This window comes from Muntiacus reevesi, chromosome 11 (assembly GCF_963930625.1).
Source record: "Muntiacus reevesi chromosome 11, mMunRee1.1, whole genome shotgun sequence".
Classification (NCBI taxonomy): Eukaryota; Metazoa; Chordata; class Mammalia; order Artiodactyla; family Cervidae; genus Muntiacus; species Muntiacus reevesi.
The window spans coordinates 73,746,490-73,761,675 of record NC_089259.1 but is presented as its reverse complement, the minus strand read 5'-3'; the positions used below and the strand labels follow the sequence as shown (position 1 = coordinate 73,761,675).

At 39.3% G+C, this 15,186-nt stretch overlaps 1 protein-coding gene across 1 annotated transcript in view; it reads right to left on the bottom strand.

Annotated features, from left to right (window-relative positions):
- PCCA (propionyl-CoA carboxylase subunit alpha) overlaps positions 1-15,186 on the bottom strand; it is a 345,865-nt gene that overhangs the window by 159,222 nt on the left and 171,457 nt on the right. The window contains exons 15-16 of the mRNA XM_065902073.1: positions 11,363-11,431; positions 9,646-9,721 (exon numbers count right to left, since the gene is read on the bottom strand). Of these exons, the coding sequence (XP_065758145.1) occupies positions 9,646-9,721; positions 11,363-11,431 (145 nt within the window). The remainder of the gene's footprint in view (positions 1-9,645; positions 9,722-11,362; positions 11,432-15,186) is intronic.

The window sequence follows — 15,186 nt, the reverse complement described above, 5'->3', positions numbered from 1 at the left end:
CTGAAGAGATATTATAAATTAAGCAAATACCTGTCTCTCATCATATTTTCATCCACTAATTTTAACATCAATCACTGATGATTCACCCAAACAATCTGGTGTTTGCCGAGTACTGATTTTTCTACACTTATTAGTTAAAAATCTACCGTTAAGGAAGAGCTGCGAGCCCCACCCTCATTTACCTTTTCTATTTGTATCAGTATAAACTCATGGACTCTTCATTTCATGGGTTTTAATCTATTCCTAGCATTATTCATTTTATTGCTAAGGTGTTCTGAGAATTGCCAGCAGAAGCCCCTGAAAGCTGGTTCTTGGGTCTTTTTTTTTTTTTTTGGCATACCCCCATTTCTTGAGCCACTTGATTACATTCTTATATAAGATCTCTTGGCTCATCTTCTACTCTTTCTGAAAGCAGCCATTTTATCAAGGAGTGCAGGTTCCATTTATGGGAGGACGGTCTTCACAGAACAAGATATGGGTGCTTGGTGTACTCCTTGCTATGGGTGTCAGTGCTTCTGTGACCTCTCAGCAGGACAGCAGTTCTCAATCACTGGGCAAGGTTTTCCCTTCAGGGGACATGTGGCAATGTCTGGAAGTCCATGAATTTCACAACTGAGGAGATGACGGTACTGAAATTTAGTGGGAAGAGGCCAAGGATGTTGATAAACACCCTACAATGCACAGACAGGACAGCCCCACTCCACAACAAATATGTGTCTACCCCAGACGTCAGTGATGCTGAAGCTGAGAAATCCTGAGCTAGAGTACATATATACACACACAGACAATTACAAATGTAGTAACACGTATTTATTTATTTTTCAATCTATGTCAAAAACTATGAAGTCACACTGAACTTCCAACTCAGCACTGCAGGGTTCATCCCACGCTTTTCCATTCCCACATCTGTAACTCCTTTCTCTGACAATAAGAAACCTGACTCCTCTTATCCACAATACATATATTTATTTCCTCAATCCCAGAATATACATCAACTGGTTTCAGAGCTGCTAACCCATGAACTAAGAAAAATAAACCTACTAACTAGAGCTTAATGTTTGTTTAGATGTATTTTATCTCTACCTTGAGGGTATCCAGTAAAAATACTACTAAAAGTTATTTAGATTCACTTTCCCCCACTCTCTCCTTCAGCATGATTGTATTATTCATACAGTCCTGTCCATCTGTTTGCTTGGATTTCACTTTGAGCTTTTGCCCCAGAACATTAATGATTTTATATATTCATTTTTAAATATTAAGATGGATCTACAGGTCAGAATTACACAAAAACGTATAATCAAAGAAGTCTTTCCCTTTCATCCCCTGTACTAATACTATTTGCTGTCCCCTAATCATTTCCACCAGACCATCCGGCCACCTCCTACAAAAAAGTCATCTTACTAGTCCTAGTCTTGCATGCATGTGTGTTTTCAAAACAGAGCAGATACATTTATATATTCTTATTTCTTCTAGCTGTCTGCCAATATCTATTTTCCCTTCCTTCCTTTAATAAGAGAAATGGTATGCCTTAGCTGAGGATATGGCCACCCTGCTATCAACTACATCTCCCATCTTCCTAGCACCTAGGTACGACCACCTAGGCTCACCCACAATAGGACAGGAGCAGAAATACAGGGTACTTTCTGGGTTAGGCCCTGAAAATCAGTGAGCGTGAATTCCCCTGCTCCTGCTATCTTCCTGCTGAGCCTGGATGAGAGGCATGAAAAGCAGCTGCTGTGGGCCCTAAAATGAGAACCATCTGCTGTGATCCTGGAGTCACTTTACTGATCCTTGACACCTCCCTTCTCGACTGTTACCTGGGAGAGAAATTGAACTGTATCTTTCTCTGTATCTTTGATTCTGTACCAACTGCTTAGACTGGCTTAACCATGAAAAGCCATCAGGTAGGGAGAAGATGGTGCAAACCTGGAAATGCAGACAACAGTGAAGCAGGAGACAGTGGTATAAACGAGGCCATGAGGTCCACGAAGAGGCAACGGGAAGACACTAAAGCAGAGGAGTGATCTCTGGGTTTGTACTTTGTACACCAACCCACTAAAGAGCAGACTGGTGCGTTAACAAGGACTTATGGAGAACCCACATAGGAAGCTACAGCACTTGCCCATGATACTGAGCCTTGGCTTGGGACTCCAGGGCCAGAGGACAGTAAGTGGAATCAGAACTTAATCAGAAGAAGTGTACAGACCCTCAGAATGCATTTGAAACCACTTTTCTGAGCCCAAGTGCTCACCGCCATTACTCTCGCAACTTTGCATCCACCACCAGGAGGGCAAACTTCTCTGCGCATCCCTCATTCTCGGAATCTCAGAGGACTCAACTGCCCCCACCCTCCCCAGACACCCATACCCTCTTTTTCAGGTTGGTCCACACCTGCTGAGACCACTGCTCTGGGATGGGTTCATCTACTGCAGACCCAGCATCTTCACGGGATGTTCCACTAACCTCCTTAGTGGCCAGTTGCTTAGTTGTGTCCAACTCTGCAACCCTGTAGACTGTAGCCTGCCAGGCTCTTCTGTCCATAGAATTTGCCAGGCAAGAATACTGGAATGGACTGCCATTTCCTTCTACAACTCACTTCCTAGGATTACCTGAAATCCTCAATGCCCTCAGGGACCTCACTTCTCTAGCGACCCTCACTGCCGCTTCCAAAACATCACCTCTTCTAATCCTTGGAGAAACTTCCATTTCCTCGAGGTTCATTTTATCTGGTCAGAGAAGCTTGTCAATTCTCTATCATCTCTCACCATCCCTGGCACAATGTAATATTCACTAAAGAATTTACATTACCCAACTCTTGACCTTTCCTCTGATCCTTAGTCGTATGACCCATGCGGATGATCCATTCAACATTATCTCAGCTCAGTTTTTAAATAATCCATTCTTCAAGTTCAGCCACCTAGTCCCACAATCACACTCTGAAATCATCTTATGTTTAGTAACTGAGCCACTTTCAAAGTCACCAATTCAAAACACGTGGACATCACTGGCCAACTGTTATCCCCAACTTTCCAGCTTATTTCCCAAATACGTTCCCTGGGCCAGTACTGAAACCTCCAATCTAGAATGTGAGATATTCTATGACAATTACCCCTGGCTCTTCTGAGAAGTTAATGTTATGACATAGAAAGAGAGCGAGAAAATAGAGATATGACCACAAAAATTTGGAATGGACTACATTAGGGTCAAAAAAAAAAAAAAGGTTAAAAAACACACTGTGATGAACAACTGGGGACATTCCCAAATGGACATTGTATAATGTATATATAATATGTATATATTTCAATATGATGTATAATTATTCTCTATGCTCATTCAAACATAAGTGAAGGACGGGAAGATTTTAACTAAATGTTTGCACTATGCATTACTCTCCAAACTGATTGGAGAGTTTCTCTATTTTAGTAATATATACAGCTATCACAATTGCACAATATTTTATTGTGACGATTTGTCCATTGAGTGGACACTGAGGCTGGTCAAAATTCTGGCTACTACAAACAAGGCTGCTATAAATGTCCTTGTAAACAGCATCTCACAATTCAGTCTCTTAACACTACAGGGCAGATTCCCCAAAATGGAACAGTGAGAATGAAAGGGCACCTACTTTTAACATCTAGTGCTAGATTATTTTCCCAAAAGACAATAGCAAGTTACACACTTCAGGGATGCATGCCTCAGTGTGCCCATTGCCTTTACTTCTCCAACATGGTGAGTTCCTAGTCTTTTTAAAAATGGCGCCATTCTGAGGAGTCGTTTTAAGGAAGCACAAGTAAAATATTCTCAAGAGGGGCCCCTAGGAGTCCTAACCTACTCACATTACTTTCAAAGGACAAAAAGGGAGAGGTGTAAATAAGACAGATACCCTCTTCTCCTCTGATATCCATTGTTTTGGCACCTGTGAATTTTTATATTACACTTATCTTATGTATTTTCCATCAAAGTACACTAGAAACTCTTTGAAATACAGACAGTATCTCTCTCTCTCATTCCTTCACTCAGTAAACAAATATTTATTAATCACCTATCATGCGTCAGGAACTGCTTAGCACTAGTAATACACAGGTAAACAAGATAAAAACACCACCAGTGCCCTCATGCACCTAATACTCTTAGGGGAAAATCCAACAGCAATTAACTGCAGAACCAATACTTTAATTACAGTTATGGTAAATGCTTTGAAAAAGAAGAAGAACACGGTGCAATGAAGGCATGTAACTCACTACACAGTACTAGGAATGGCCTAAAAGGGGCTTTCAATATGGCTTATTAATGGTTTAATACAGTTCACATAATACCAACTAATTGATAATGATTGATGACATACAGTCTTTTTTGTTTTTTTGTTGTTGTTGTTGTTTTGACATACAGTTTTTAAACCTGTGGTTTTACAACTATAATGAGTAGTGAAATAAAAGAAGATGGGAACTAAAGTTCCTGAACTCCACAAGCAAGCACCGTGCAAATACCGTCTACATTCCTAATGCCACTTCAGTTCAATTCAGTCGATCAGTCATGTCCGACTCTTTGCAACCCCATGAACCACAGCACGGCAGGCCTCCCTGTCCATCACCAACTCCTGAAGTCCACCCAAACCCATGTCCATTGTGTCGGTGATGCCATCCAGCTATCTATTCCTCTGTCATCCCCTTCTCCTCCTGCCCTTAATCTTTCCCAGCATCAGGGTCTTTTCAAATGAGTCAGCTCTTTGCATCAGGTGGCCAAAGTATTGGAGTTTCATCTTCAACATCAGTCCTTCCAGTGAACACCCAGGACTGATCTCCTTTAGGATGGACTGGTTGGATCTCCTTGCAGTCCAAGTGACTCTCAAGAGTCTTCTCCAACACCAAAGTTCAAAAGCATCAATTCTTCTGCACTCAGCTTTCCTTATAGTCCAACTCTCACATCCATACATGACCACTGGAAAAACCATAGTCTTGACTAGATGGAGCTTTGTTGGCAAAGTAATGTCTCTGCTTTTTAATATGCTATCTAGGTTGGTCATAACTTTCCTTCCAAGGAGTAAGCGTCAGGCTTAATGGCTGCAGTCACCATCTGCAGTGATTTTGGAGCCCAGAAAAGTAAAGTCTGACACTGTTTCCCCATCTATGTGCCATGAATTGATGGGACCAGATGCCATGATCTTAGTTTTCTGAATGTTGAGCTTTAAGCCAACTTTTTCACTCTCTTTCACTTTCATCAAGAGGCCCTTTAGTTCTTCTTTGCTTTTTGCCATAAGGGTGGTGTCACCTGCATATCTGAAGTTATTGATATTTCTCCCGGCAATCTTGATTCCAGCTTGTGCTTCATCCAGCCTGGCATTTCTCATGATGTACTTCGCATATAAGTTAAATAAGCAGGGTAACAATATACAACCTTGACATACTCCTTTTTCTATTTGGAACCACTGTTGTTCCATGTCCAGTTCTAACTGTTGCTTCCTGACCTGCATTCAGGTTTCTCAAGAGGCAGGTCAGGTGGTATGCTCATCTTCTTCAGAATTTTCTACAGTTTACTGTGATCCACACAAAGGCTTTGGCATAGTCAGTAAAGCAGAAATAGATGTTTTTCTGGAACTCTCTTGCTTTTTCGAAGATCCAGCAGATGTTGGCATATTGATCTCTGGTTCCTCTGCCTTTTCTAAAACCAGCTTGAACATCTGGAAGTTCACTGTTCACGTATTGCTGAAGCCTGGCTTGGAGAATTTTGAGCATTACTTTATTAGTGTGTGACTAATTCATAAGGCAGAGACTCACACCCCATTCCTTAAATGTAGACTGTGAGATTCACAGACATAGAACTCACATAGTTACTAGGACACGGTATGAATCCAGGCCTGTCTGATCTCCTTCTATTCCATCACAGTCAATCAAAGGTAGAAATTTCAGAGTAAGCCTAGAAAAATGTATCTGCATAATAAAATATACTTTGCTTTACACATGGTACATTTAAACTTCCAAGAATAGCAGTAAGCCTACTTTGTATTTAAGTCACTTAGTTTAAAAATATAGTAACTTCTATGCCTGCATATAAAGTATAGGAAGCAAATCAGTGGAAAACATGTTCATTTAAAAATAAAACATGAAGGACTTCCCTGGTGGTTCAGAGGCCAAGAATCTGCCTGCCAATGCAGTCGACAGGGGTTTAACCTCTGGTCTGCAAAGATTCCATGAACTACTGAAGCCCACATGGTCTAGAGCTGGTGCTCTGAAACAAGGAAAAACCACCAGGACGAGAAGCCCCTGCACCACAGAGAGTAGCCCTGCTCACTGGCAACTAGAAAAAGCCCATGCACAGCAATGAAAACTCAGCTCAGTCAAAAAATAAATCAATTAAAAAATTAAGCATGAAAATGTATTCTGTAAATATAAAAGAATATTCCTTTCAGAAGACAGCCATAGTGGAAAAAAAAACTTAGGTGCGGCCAATACTAATTTAATATTTTGACAAACTGCCCATGTGTCATGCCACTGTTTTACAGTATCAAAGTTCAATAGAGATGTGATATGACAAACTATTCTTACTCAGACTATTTTGACCTCATGAATTTACCATTCAAGCTCATTATAATGAAACCTAAATTACTTTGCCAACAAAGGTCTGTCTAATCAAGGCTATGGTTTTTCCAGTAGTCATGTATGGATGTGAGAGTTGGACTGTAAAGAAAGCTGAGCACCAAAGAATTGATGCTTTTGAACTGTGGTGTTGGAGAAGACACTTGAGAGTCCCTTGGACTGCAAGAAGATCCAACCAGTCCATCCTAAAGGAAATGAGTCCTGAATGTTCACTGGAAGGACTGATGTTAAAGCTGAAATTCCAATGCTTTGGCCACCTGATTCGAGGAACTGACTCAATTGAAAAGACCCTGATGCTAGGAAAGATTGAGGGCAGGAGAAGAAGGGGACGACAGAGGATGAGATGGTTGGATAGCATCACCGACTCAATGGACCTGAGTATGAGTAAACTCCGGGAGTTGGTTATGGACAGGGAGGCCTGGCGTGCTGCGATTCATGGGTTCACAAAGAGTCGGACACGACTGAATAACTGAACTGAACTGAAATTAACCACCATCTTAAAGAATCTGCCTGCTAATGCAGGAGATACAGGTGTGATCTCTGGGTCAGGAAGATCCCTTGGAGAAGGAAATGGCAAACCACTCCAGTATTCTTGCTTGAGAAATCCCGTGGACAGAGGAGCCTGGCAGGCAACACTCCAAGGGGTCTCAAAGAGTCAGGCGTGACTTACCAACTAAAATAACAACAATAATTTAACAACCACAATAAAAAAATGCAATCGTGGAGCAGGAATGCGGGTGTCAGGGGGAATATACAGAAAACTCATACAAATACTTTAAAGTCCTCTGGGAATAACCTTGCCAAGTACCTGGATTATGTCTATGTATCGCTTCCCTTGTGGCTCAGGTGGTCAAGAATAGACTCGTAATGTGGGAGACCTGGGCTCGATCCCTGGGTCGTGTAGATCCCCTGGAGAAGGGAACGGCTACCCACTCCAGTATCCTGGCCTGGAATATTCCATGGACTCTGTAGTCCATGGGGTTGCAAAGAGTTGGACACAACTGAGTGACTTTCACTTATTTATGTATAGTTAAACACATACAAACACACGCACACGTGCAAATTGGATGTGTGTCTCAAACATGCACTAGGATAATTTTGCGGCAATATTATTTCTGTAGTACAACAGACCTCTCAAGGCTGACTTAACCGATATACAGAGAAAATATGCATCTGCTGCTTATGGTAGAACACAGCAGGGTTATAAAACCAGCAAACACTATACCATTAGGGCTAAAAGGGAGCTGGGAAAATAGCTAGAAAGAATGTGAAGGGAATTTTTCAAATTCTTAGAAGCTCTGAATGTTGATGGCAGTGTTAACAATCACATCTAGGTTCACTGGAGAGCTTTCCTTCTACAGATGGAGGTGAATCACCAGTACATGAGATTAGATACAATCACTGTCACTTACTAGCTAACAAATGGGAAGAAAAAAGGGTGACAGTAAAAGGGAAGGGAGGGAAGACAGTTCTCCTGCTGTAACAAGAGAAAAGCTAGAAGAGAAAACATGAGCGTGAGTGATGGCTGTGTGACTTATCAGCCAATAGACGAAAATTAGCAGGGCAAAGTAGATGTTTAAAAACAGAGTCACTAAATTGTCCTGGGCTGCTACTGGACAGCTGTCCAGACTGTTCACTGCACAAAGGCACTTGGTCAAGGGGCAAAGTAAGAGTCTGACCTGCTCCACTGCTAAGCTGGGCTCCGTCTCAGGGCTGGAGACACCCAGAGAACAGAGCACTTTCTCTAATTCACAAGAAGTTGCAGTCACTTGTCAAGACATGACCGACAGGCTGTGTCCACTCTGATGGAGGTTTTTTGAAATTGTATGATAGCTACACACGAGCTTGAGGAAGACTCCACCACCGTCACACTCCATCACCATGCCACCACTTCAGCCTCCAAAATTCAGGCTCCTAGCCTCACTGCTATATAAAGTGAATCACCAGAAAAGAGCCAAACTGTACAGCCAGTCTTTCACATGGATGTTCTTGTGGCTGTCAAACACACTCATTCGTGTCTGACTCTTTGTGGCCCCATGGACAGTAGCCCACCAGGCCCCTCTGTCCATGGAATTCTCCAGGTAAGAATACTGGAGTGGGTTGCCATTTCCTTCTGCAGGGGATCTTCCCAACCCAGGGACTGAATCTGGGTCTCCCGCATTGCAGGCAGACTCTACTGACTGAGCCACTAGGGAAGACCAGTGTTACTACAGCTGAATGCTAGATAAGATGAAGCAGAATGCTAGAGAAGACGAAGGATGTTCTGAGACCCACACAATTTATTCATAATTCAAAGTGAACTCATATGTCACACTTTAAATTTGATATGAAAGTCCATTATCCTGAAGTTGATGATAATTTATGTTAGGCTAAACTAAAATGATCTTTTCATTACTAATGAAAATTGCTAATAAAATTTAACCTGTAATTTACTCCTTAAGGGGAATAAGTATAACTTTAATTATTTAAATTTAATGGCTGCTCCTAATACCATTATCACCACACACCCTGAAGGCCTGCAGAATCACACTTGGTTACGCATTCTGTATGTACATGAGGTAAGAGAATGGCATTTGCTAGAAAATATTTTATAATTTGTTCTAATTCAGAGAAGTAATTTGACTACTACTCCCATAGGAGTCAAAGAGGGGTCACTGTGTTTTAATCTCCATATGGTTTTAAGTTTCACACTTCAAAACAATGCAAACAAAAAAACAAAGACAGTAATAGACAAAATTGGCCGTTTAACTGCACTTGACAATAAAGAGACTCCAGAATGAAGAGTACTAAATGTTCATCCAGGAGAGGTCATAAGTGATAAGTTCAATTAAATAAGTTCATGTCAGATATAGATGTAAAGTATAGGATTGCTACAGAAAATGAAATACATATTCTTAATTAGTATGTCAGCTTAATCCAAGCTTTTCTTATTTCTACTTAAAACACGTAGTAAGCACACGTTCTGCTGAATTCTCTACTTAATAAACCTTCATGCTGTTTCCTAGTATGAGACTCCAGGTATAATAACATAACCTCAAGTGTTTGTTTTTACCTCGAATAACATAATTATCCAGGGCATCTTCCATTCTCTTTAGCGCTTCTGTTCTATTAGAACCATAGGTGATGAGCTAAAAGCAAACAAACAAACATTTACATAGACAGGCAGAGATCAATCTATCCATAAGTCAAACATCTCATCCTAGTAAAAGTTAAAATATTTCATAGCACATTTTCAGAATATATTTTGAAATTTCATTCATTCAGTTGTTAGTACAAACTATGTCAATTAAGATTTTTTCAACTAAACAAGTATCAGAAACCAGCTATTTCAGACTTTTCTCCTAGATTTCACTATCACAGAAAAGAGTTATTTGAGGTAAACCAAAATGTAACAAAAACAAGCATAAAAAAATCTGAAAGGAAAGCTATCAAAATTGTCAACATTTAAGATGGGATGAATATAAACATCTGGGATAGCGGAGGATTACTATTTTTCTCTCAAGTGTGACACCCTGAAGAGCTAAGGTTCCTATGTTAGAAAAACAGAAAATCTTACTGTTCTGTATGATTTGGGGCCTGTTTATGTGCACTAGACCTTATACAAATTGGCAACAGAAACTTAATTATTCATAAAATAATTTTCTGGTTATTATATGAGACAATCTGTAGTCTGCAAGTTTTTGGTACATTTAATTAGCTCTTCCATATCAAGCCGGGTTGAAAATTAATTTTCAGGTCATTTTTCTGAACAGCAATATAATTTATCTAAAAATGAAACCATGTATCTATAATATTTTTGTGTACTTTTTATTTTAACAGTATTTCTCTAACAAAACACCTAAAGTATATTTTAACAATATTAGTGTAAAAACTTAAGTGAAAAAAGAAAAATGAAAAAGTGGGTCATTTACTACAACTACATGAAAAAGCACACTTGGAAGAAAAAAAACCATCTTAAGAAACAGGGTTGGGAATTCCCTCATGGTCCAGTGGTTGAAATTCAGTGTGCTTACAGCCAGGGCTTGGGTTCAATTCCTGGTTGGAGAACTAAGATCCCACAAACTGAGCAGCAAGGTCAAAAAAAAAAAGAAAGAAAGAAAGAAATAGGGGTTTCATCACAGGTCTATCACTTTAGAGAAAAAAAAACAAAATATTCTAAATAAAACCCAGTTTGAACTACTAGAGTCAGAATTTTACATTCTGTAAGATTCAAACATGTTAAAGGATCTAAAATTTTAAGTGGACTGGTTAATTTATTCTGGAAAGTCAAATTTCAAAAAGACATTTCATAGTCTTACATAAAATTTAATTATGCTAAATCTACGTAAGTAATTACTGATTCATAAAAACCGAAGCGACAAGGTGAAAAGTCCTCTGAACAAACACAGCCTATTACCTCAACTCCTTGATATCACCCCGTCATTCATACTTTCATCTCGGCAATGCTCACGACTGGTCAAGAAACAACGTAACTCCTTCTCTCTGTACTGGGCTAGCTTGCTGCCACTGGTTAGAGAAGTTTGTTACTGTGGGGCTTGGGGTGACGGTGTGATTAGACTGGGGAGCGGGGAGTGCTGGCAACTAACATGATGTTGAAATTTCTCTTAAAGAAAAGCTGCCCAGCTTTCACTTTTCCATCGGTGGCCCTAACTATGTGTTTAATTACGGCACATGATTCAGGTAAAGGCCCCGTTCCAGACTTTTTAATTATATATGTCCATTGTCATTTCAGAAGAAAACTGAAAGGAACCGTTAAGAGTCGAACTAACTTTTGAGATCATCGGATCATAATAAATGCTAATATCACTTCCTGGTTGAATGCCGCTGTCAACTCGGACCTGGGAGAAAGAAAAGAAAAGAGAGTTCACAGTGTGAAGCTATTTTTCTAACAACAAATTTAATTTCCATGAGGCAGATGGATAATTTTAATCTCAAATAATATTTCTGCTTCCAGGAAGGAGAAAAACAATCTAAAAACAGAGAGAGATCAAATTATCTTTATCTGTTATTACACAGTTCAATGTATATATTTTTGTTAATCCACTAAAGGAAGGAACTAAGGAAGAGCAAAAAACAAAACAAACAAAAAAAACTTTCTCCATCACCATAGTGGGATGTGTCTGGAGCAATTTGAGGGTGTCTTCCAGCTGAAACAGAGCATGAGTCTTCCGGGCATTCCAGTGTGGTCCTGGCCAAGCCGTGCATCAGGACTCTGCTCACCAGCTCCATGGGAACGCTGGTCCTGCGGCTTTCATCTCCGTAACACTTTCCTTTTCTGCCTCACCCTCTCAACTGTAAAATGCTTTTTTTTTTTTTTCTGTTACTGTCAGTCCCCTGAGAATTTAATGTTTACACAGCTTTTCTCACGGCTTTGCTTTGTAAGGACACAGCCCCAATTAGAGTTCTGATTTTGCCATTTTCATGGGAGGGGGAAAAAAAAGCACAAGTTCAAAATATTCTTTTGAAGAAGCTGATTGCTGTTAGCCAGCCAACAAGTTAGTTAGTACATCGCTGAGTCTTGTTTTCATCTCCCTGTTTGATAACAGCAGTAAGGCACAAAGGTTAGCCATGTAAAACTTTCAAATGAGCAGTTGCTGAGGATGAAATATTTATTAAATTATTGTGCTGAAGTTTTGGAATCTGAAGTATTTAAAAGCTAATCAAAACAGCCGAGACAGTCAAGCATGTCCTAGGGGTCTTGAGGACAGAAGGATTTAATGGGAGCTGCCAGAACAGCAGGACTTTGATGCCCAACATGGTAAAGGGGTGGGAAGAGAAGAGGCAAATTCACGGAGCTCTTCACCTGTGGGAAGAAGCCTGCCTCATAAACAGCCGCTCATCTGTCTGCAGCAAGGCAGAAAAAGGTCAACACAGCGGCTGTTAGGCCTTTAATATTTTAATTTAGGCAATTATCAAGGGACCACATGTAGACCCTCTTGTCTAGGATATCCACATGAGAGTTCGATGATGGCTTTATTAAACAGTGACATCAAAAGATAAACCATGGTTTCATTCTCTTAAAAAAAAATCATACTACTGTTTATCTTCTTTGTAAGGTTTAGGAAGATAACACTAGCACAAACCCAGAGTGCTTTTATGTATATACTTGTGAAAGTGTCATGCAAAAATATATTTATATTTGCATTCACATTCATATAGAAAAACCTTCATTCTAAAGGAAAGTCATTCAGCACACTTAAAACATATATTTGGCTTTCTTATTTTCTGAAAACACACCTCAGGGTATAAGTTGAAGCTCTATGAAATTCACAGTGTTTATAAAAACTAGGAAAGAATTAATAGGGCAGCTGTAAAAGCAATAATATCATAATCTGCCTACTGGCCACATTTAAATGGCCCCAAAATGACAACTGGTGGATCAAGTTACATAATAGAAAAGACATCTCGGAATTTGCATTTTTTAAATTTTAGTAGTAAAATGTTAAGGAGCTGATTTTACCAGTATGCATTATTTAAAATCATAGCATGCTTACTAAAGCTGTGTTTAAAATTGAGACTGGTACAAGTACTAAAACTTTTGACTTTAAACATATGCTACCATTTGTTACATAAACTGCTACAAAACTAGTGTGGAACCTTGATGTTCAATCCACTGGTAAAATAAGAGATAATGAAGAGCATTTATTACATTCTCCTATAGTTCATAACTTAAATTTTTAGTTACGCTGAATAACACCATCCTAAAAGTTAAGTTACCTAGGGCTCTTAGATACAACTGTGTCTTTGTTATTTACTAAAATTATTATCACAGAAGTTACATCATTTCCATTTAAAAATATATATGGTAAAATAAAGATGTATTACATATAATCAACAAATATCTTTGTAAAGCAAATTGGCATTTCCAATTTAAAACCGTAACAAAACATGAAAACTCTGATTTATAATTTACTGTTTATGCAGCTTTTTTCCAAGTGATAGTCAGCTTTTTAAAAAAGAGTTCTAATAATGAGTTAAAATTCAAATTAAGTCTCCATTAAACAAAGCTTATACCAAAAATACATTTTAGCTTTTGTACTAAAAGCTTTAAGAACAGAGTCAAGTGGAACTGAAACCAAACTTCTGAGCAGAACAAAGCTGTGGTCTGAAAATACCACATTTACAAAATATAGTCATCAAAGATAAGAAGAAACTCTTCACCTCTGCCACATAAGCAAACAGGAGACTTAGAGAATGTGAAAAGTACAAACCAAAAATTAACCCTGAAGTAGGTATTCTTGTGACCAAAAAAGGTAAGTGCTGCAAAGGATCTCCTGAGTTAAAACTGATGGGGTTTCAGACAGCAAGGAAGAAAACCCACCATTACCACCAAAGCCCAAGCACCTGTGTGAGAGTCTCAAATCCTTGTTCGGAAACCTCGGGCATAATTTAAACATCTTTCTTCACACGGTGGACCCTGTGAACTACCAGCCAAGTCCTACCCTTCATTCTCGATTCACCTCGCCCCCTCAGCACAACTCCCAGCCCGCCATGTCTACCTGACAAGTGACAGCCCAATCTGATTAAATGCTTCCAAGGGAGGGGACTCGTGGGCCTCCACGACAGGCCAAAAGTGATCACCATGGAGATACATAATTACAGCTGTCAACGCATCTACTGTCCTGCTGACATCAAGTTGATTGCTCCCAGCAATAATGATAGACAAAGCTAGTGTGCACGCTCCCGCACCCAGTCACTTTATCTATTCCTTGGTCCATTTAGCTGACATGCAACATTCACACAAGCAAATAACAGCAGTAAGCAGAACATTTAAGGCATTTTAATTGTTTTTTCTTTCTATGGATGGCTCACAACTGCAAATGTTATTACATAAAACTCCTGCTGCAGCATTAATTGAAGAAAGATTTGGTGGGACAAAGACCGTAGGGGGTAGAGTTTGTCCATTATCACTTGTACTTTCAACAGGTCTCACGTTTGAAAATTGCAAATTGCAAAAACTTGCAAGGGCAAAATGTTTGACATCCTGTTAGCTGTTACAACATGGTGAAAACTTCTAACAACTCGAGTAATCATTATGAATTCTTATTTAATCCTTTTTTGTTTGATTAAAAAAATGCTTAAGTATGTCCCTATGATACTTGTTTTCTCATCTGCCATTTAACGTCACACAATGCCTGTTAAATCTTCACAATTTTTTTTTTCTGACTTCAGGCTTTGAACACAGCATGGAGTCTCCAAGCCTGGAAGGGGTCAAGTCCCTTTAGAAAGCACATGGGCAAAAACAATTCAAAAAGTGAAATAAATCATATATCCAATAACATCTTCAAATTCAGACTTCTTCCTGTAATCTTTCACCATCTTCATACCAGTAATCAAACAGAATAATCATATTCACAGATGGTACAGCCCCGTCAGCCAGTAGCTAACATAATGTCACAGATATACACACTTATTACCTTGATTAACAGAAAGGGTACGTCCTTGTTCTTCTTACGCAAGAAAAATGATTTAAGTAACAGCCATTAAATACAGAGGTATAAATAAAGTGAACACTGATCACTTTTAACTGGTATACATACTATCTTCTTCTTCAAGTCCTCGACACATAATAGAATGAGGCACATTTTGTTTT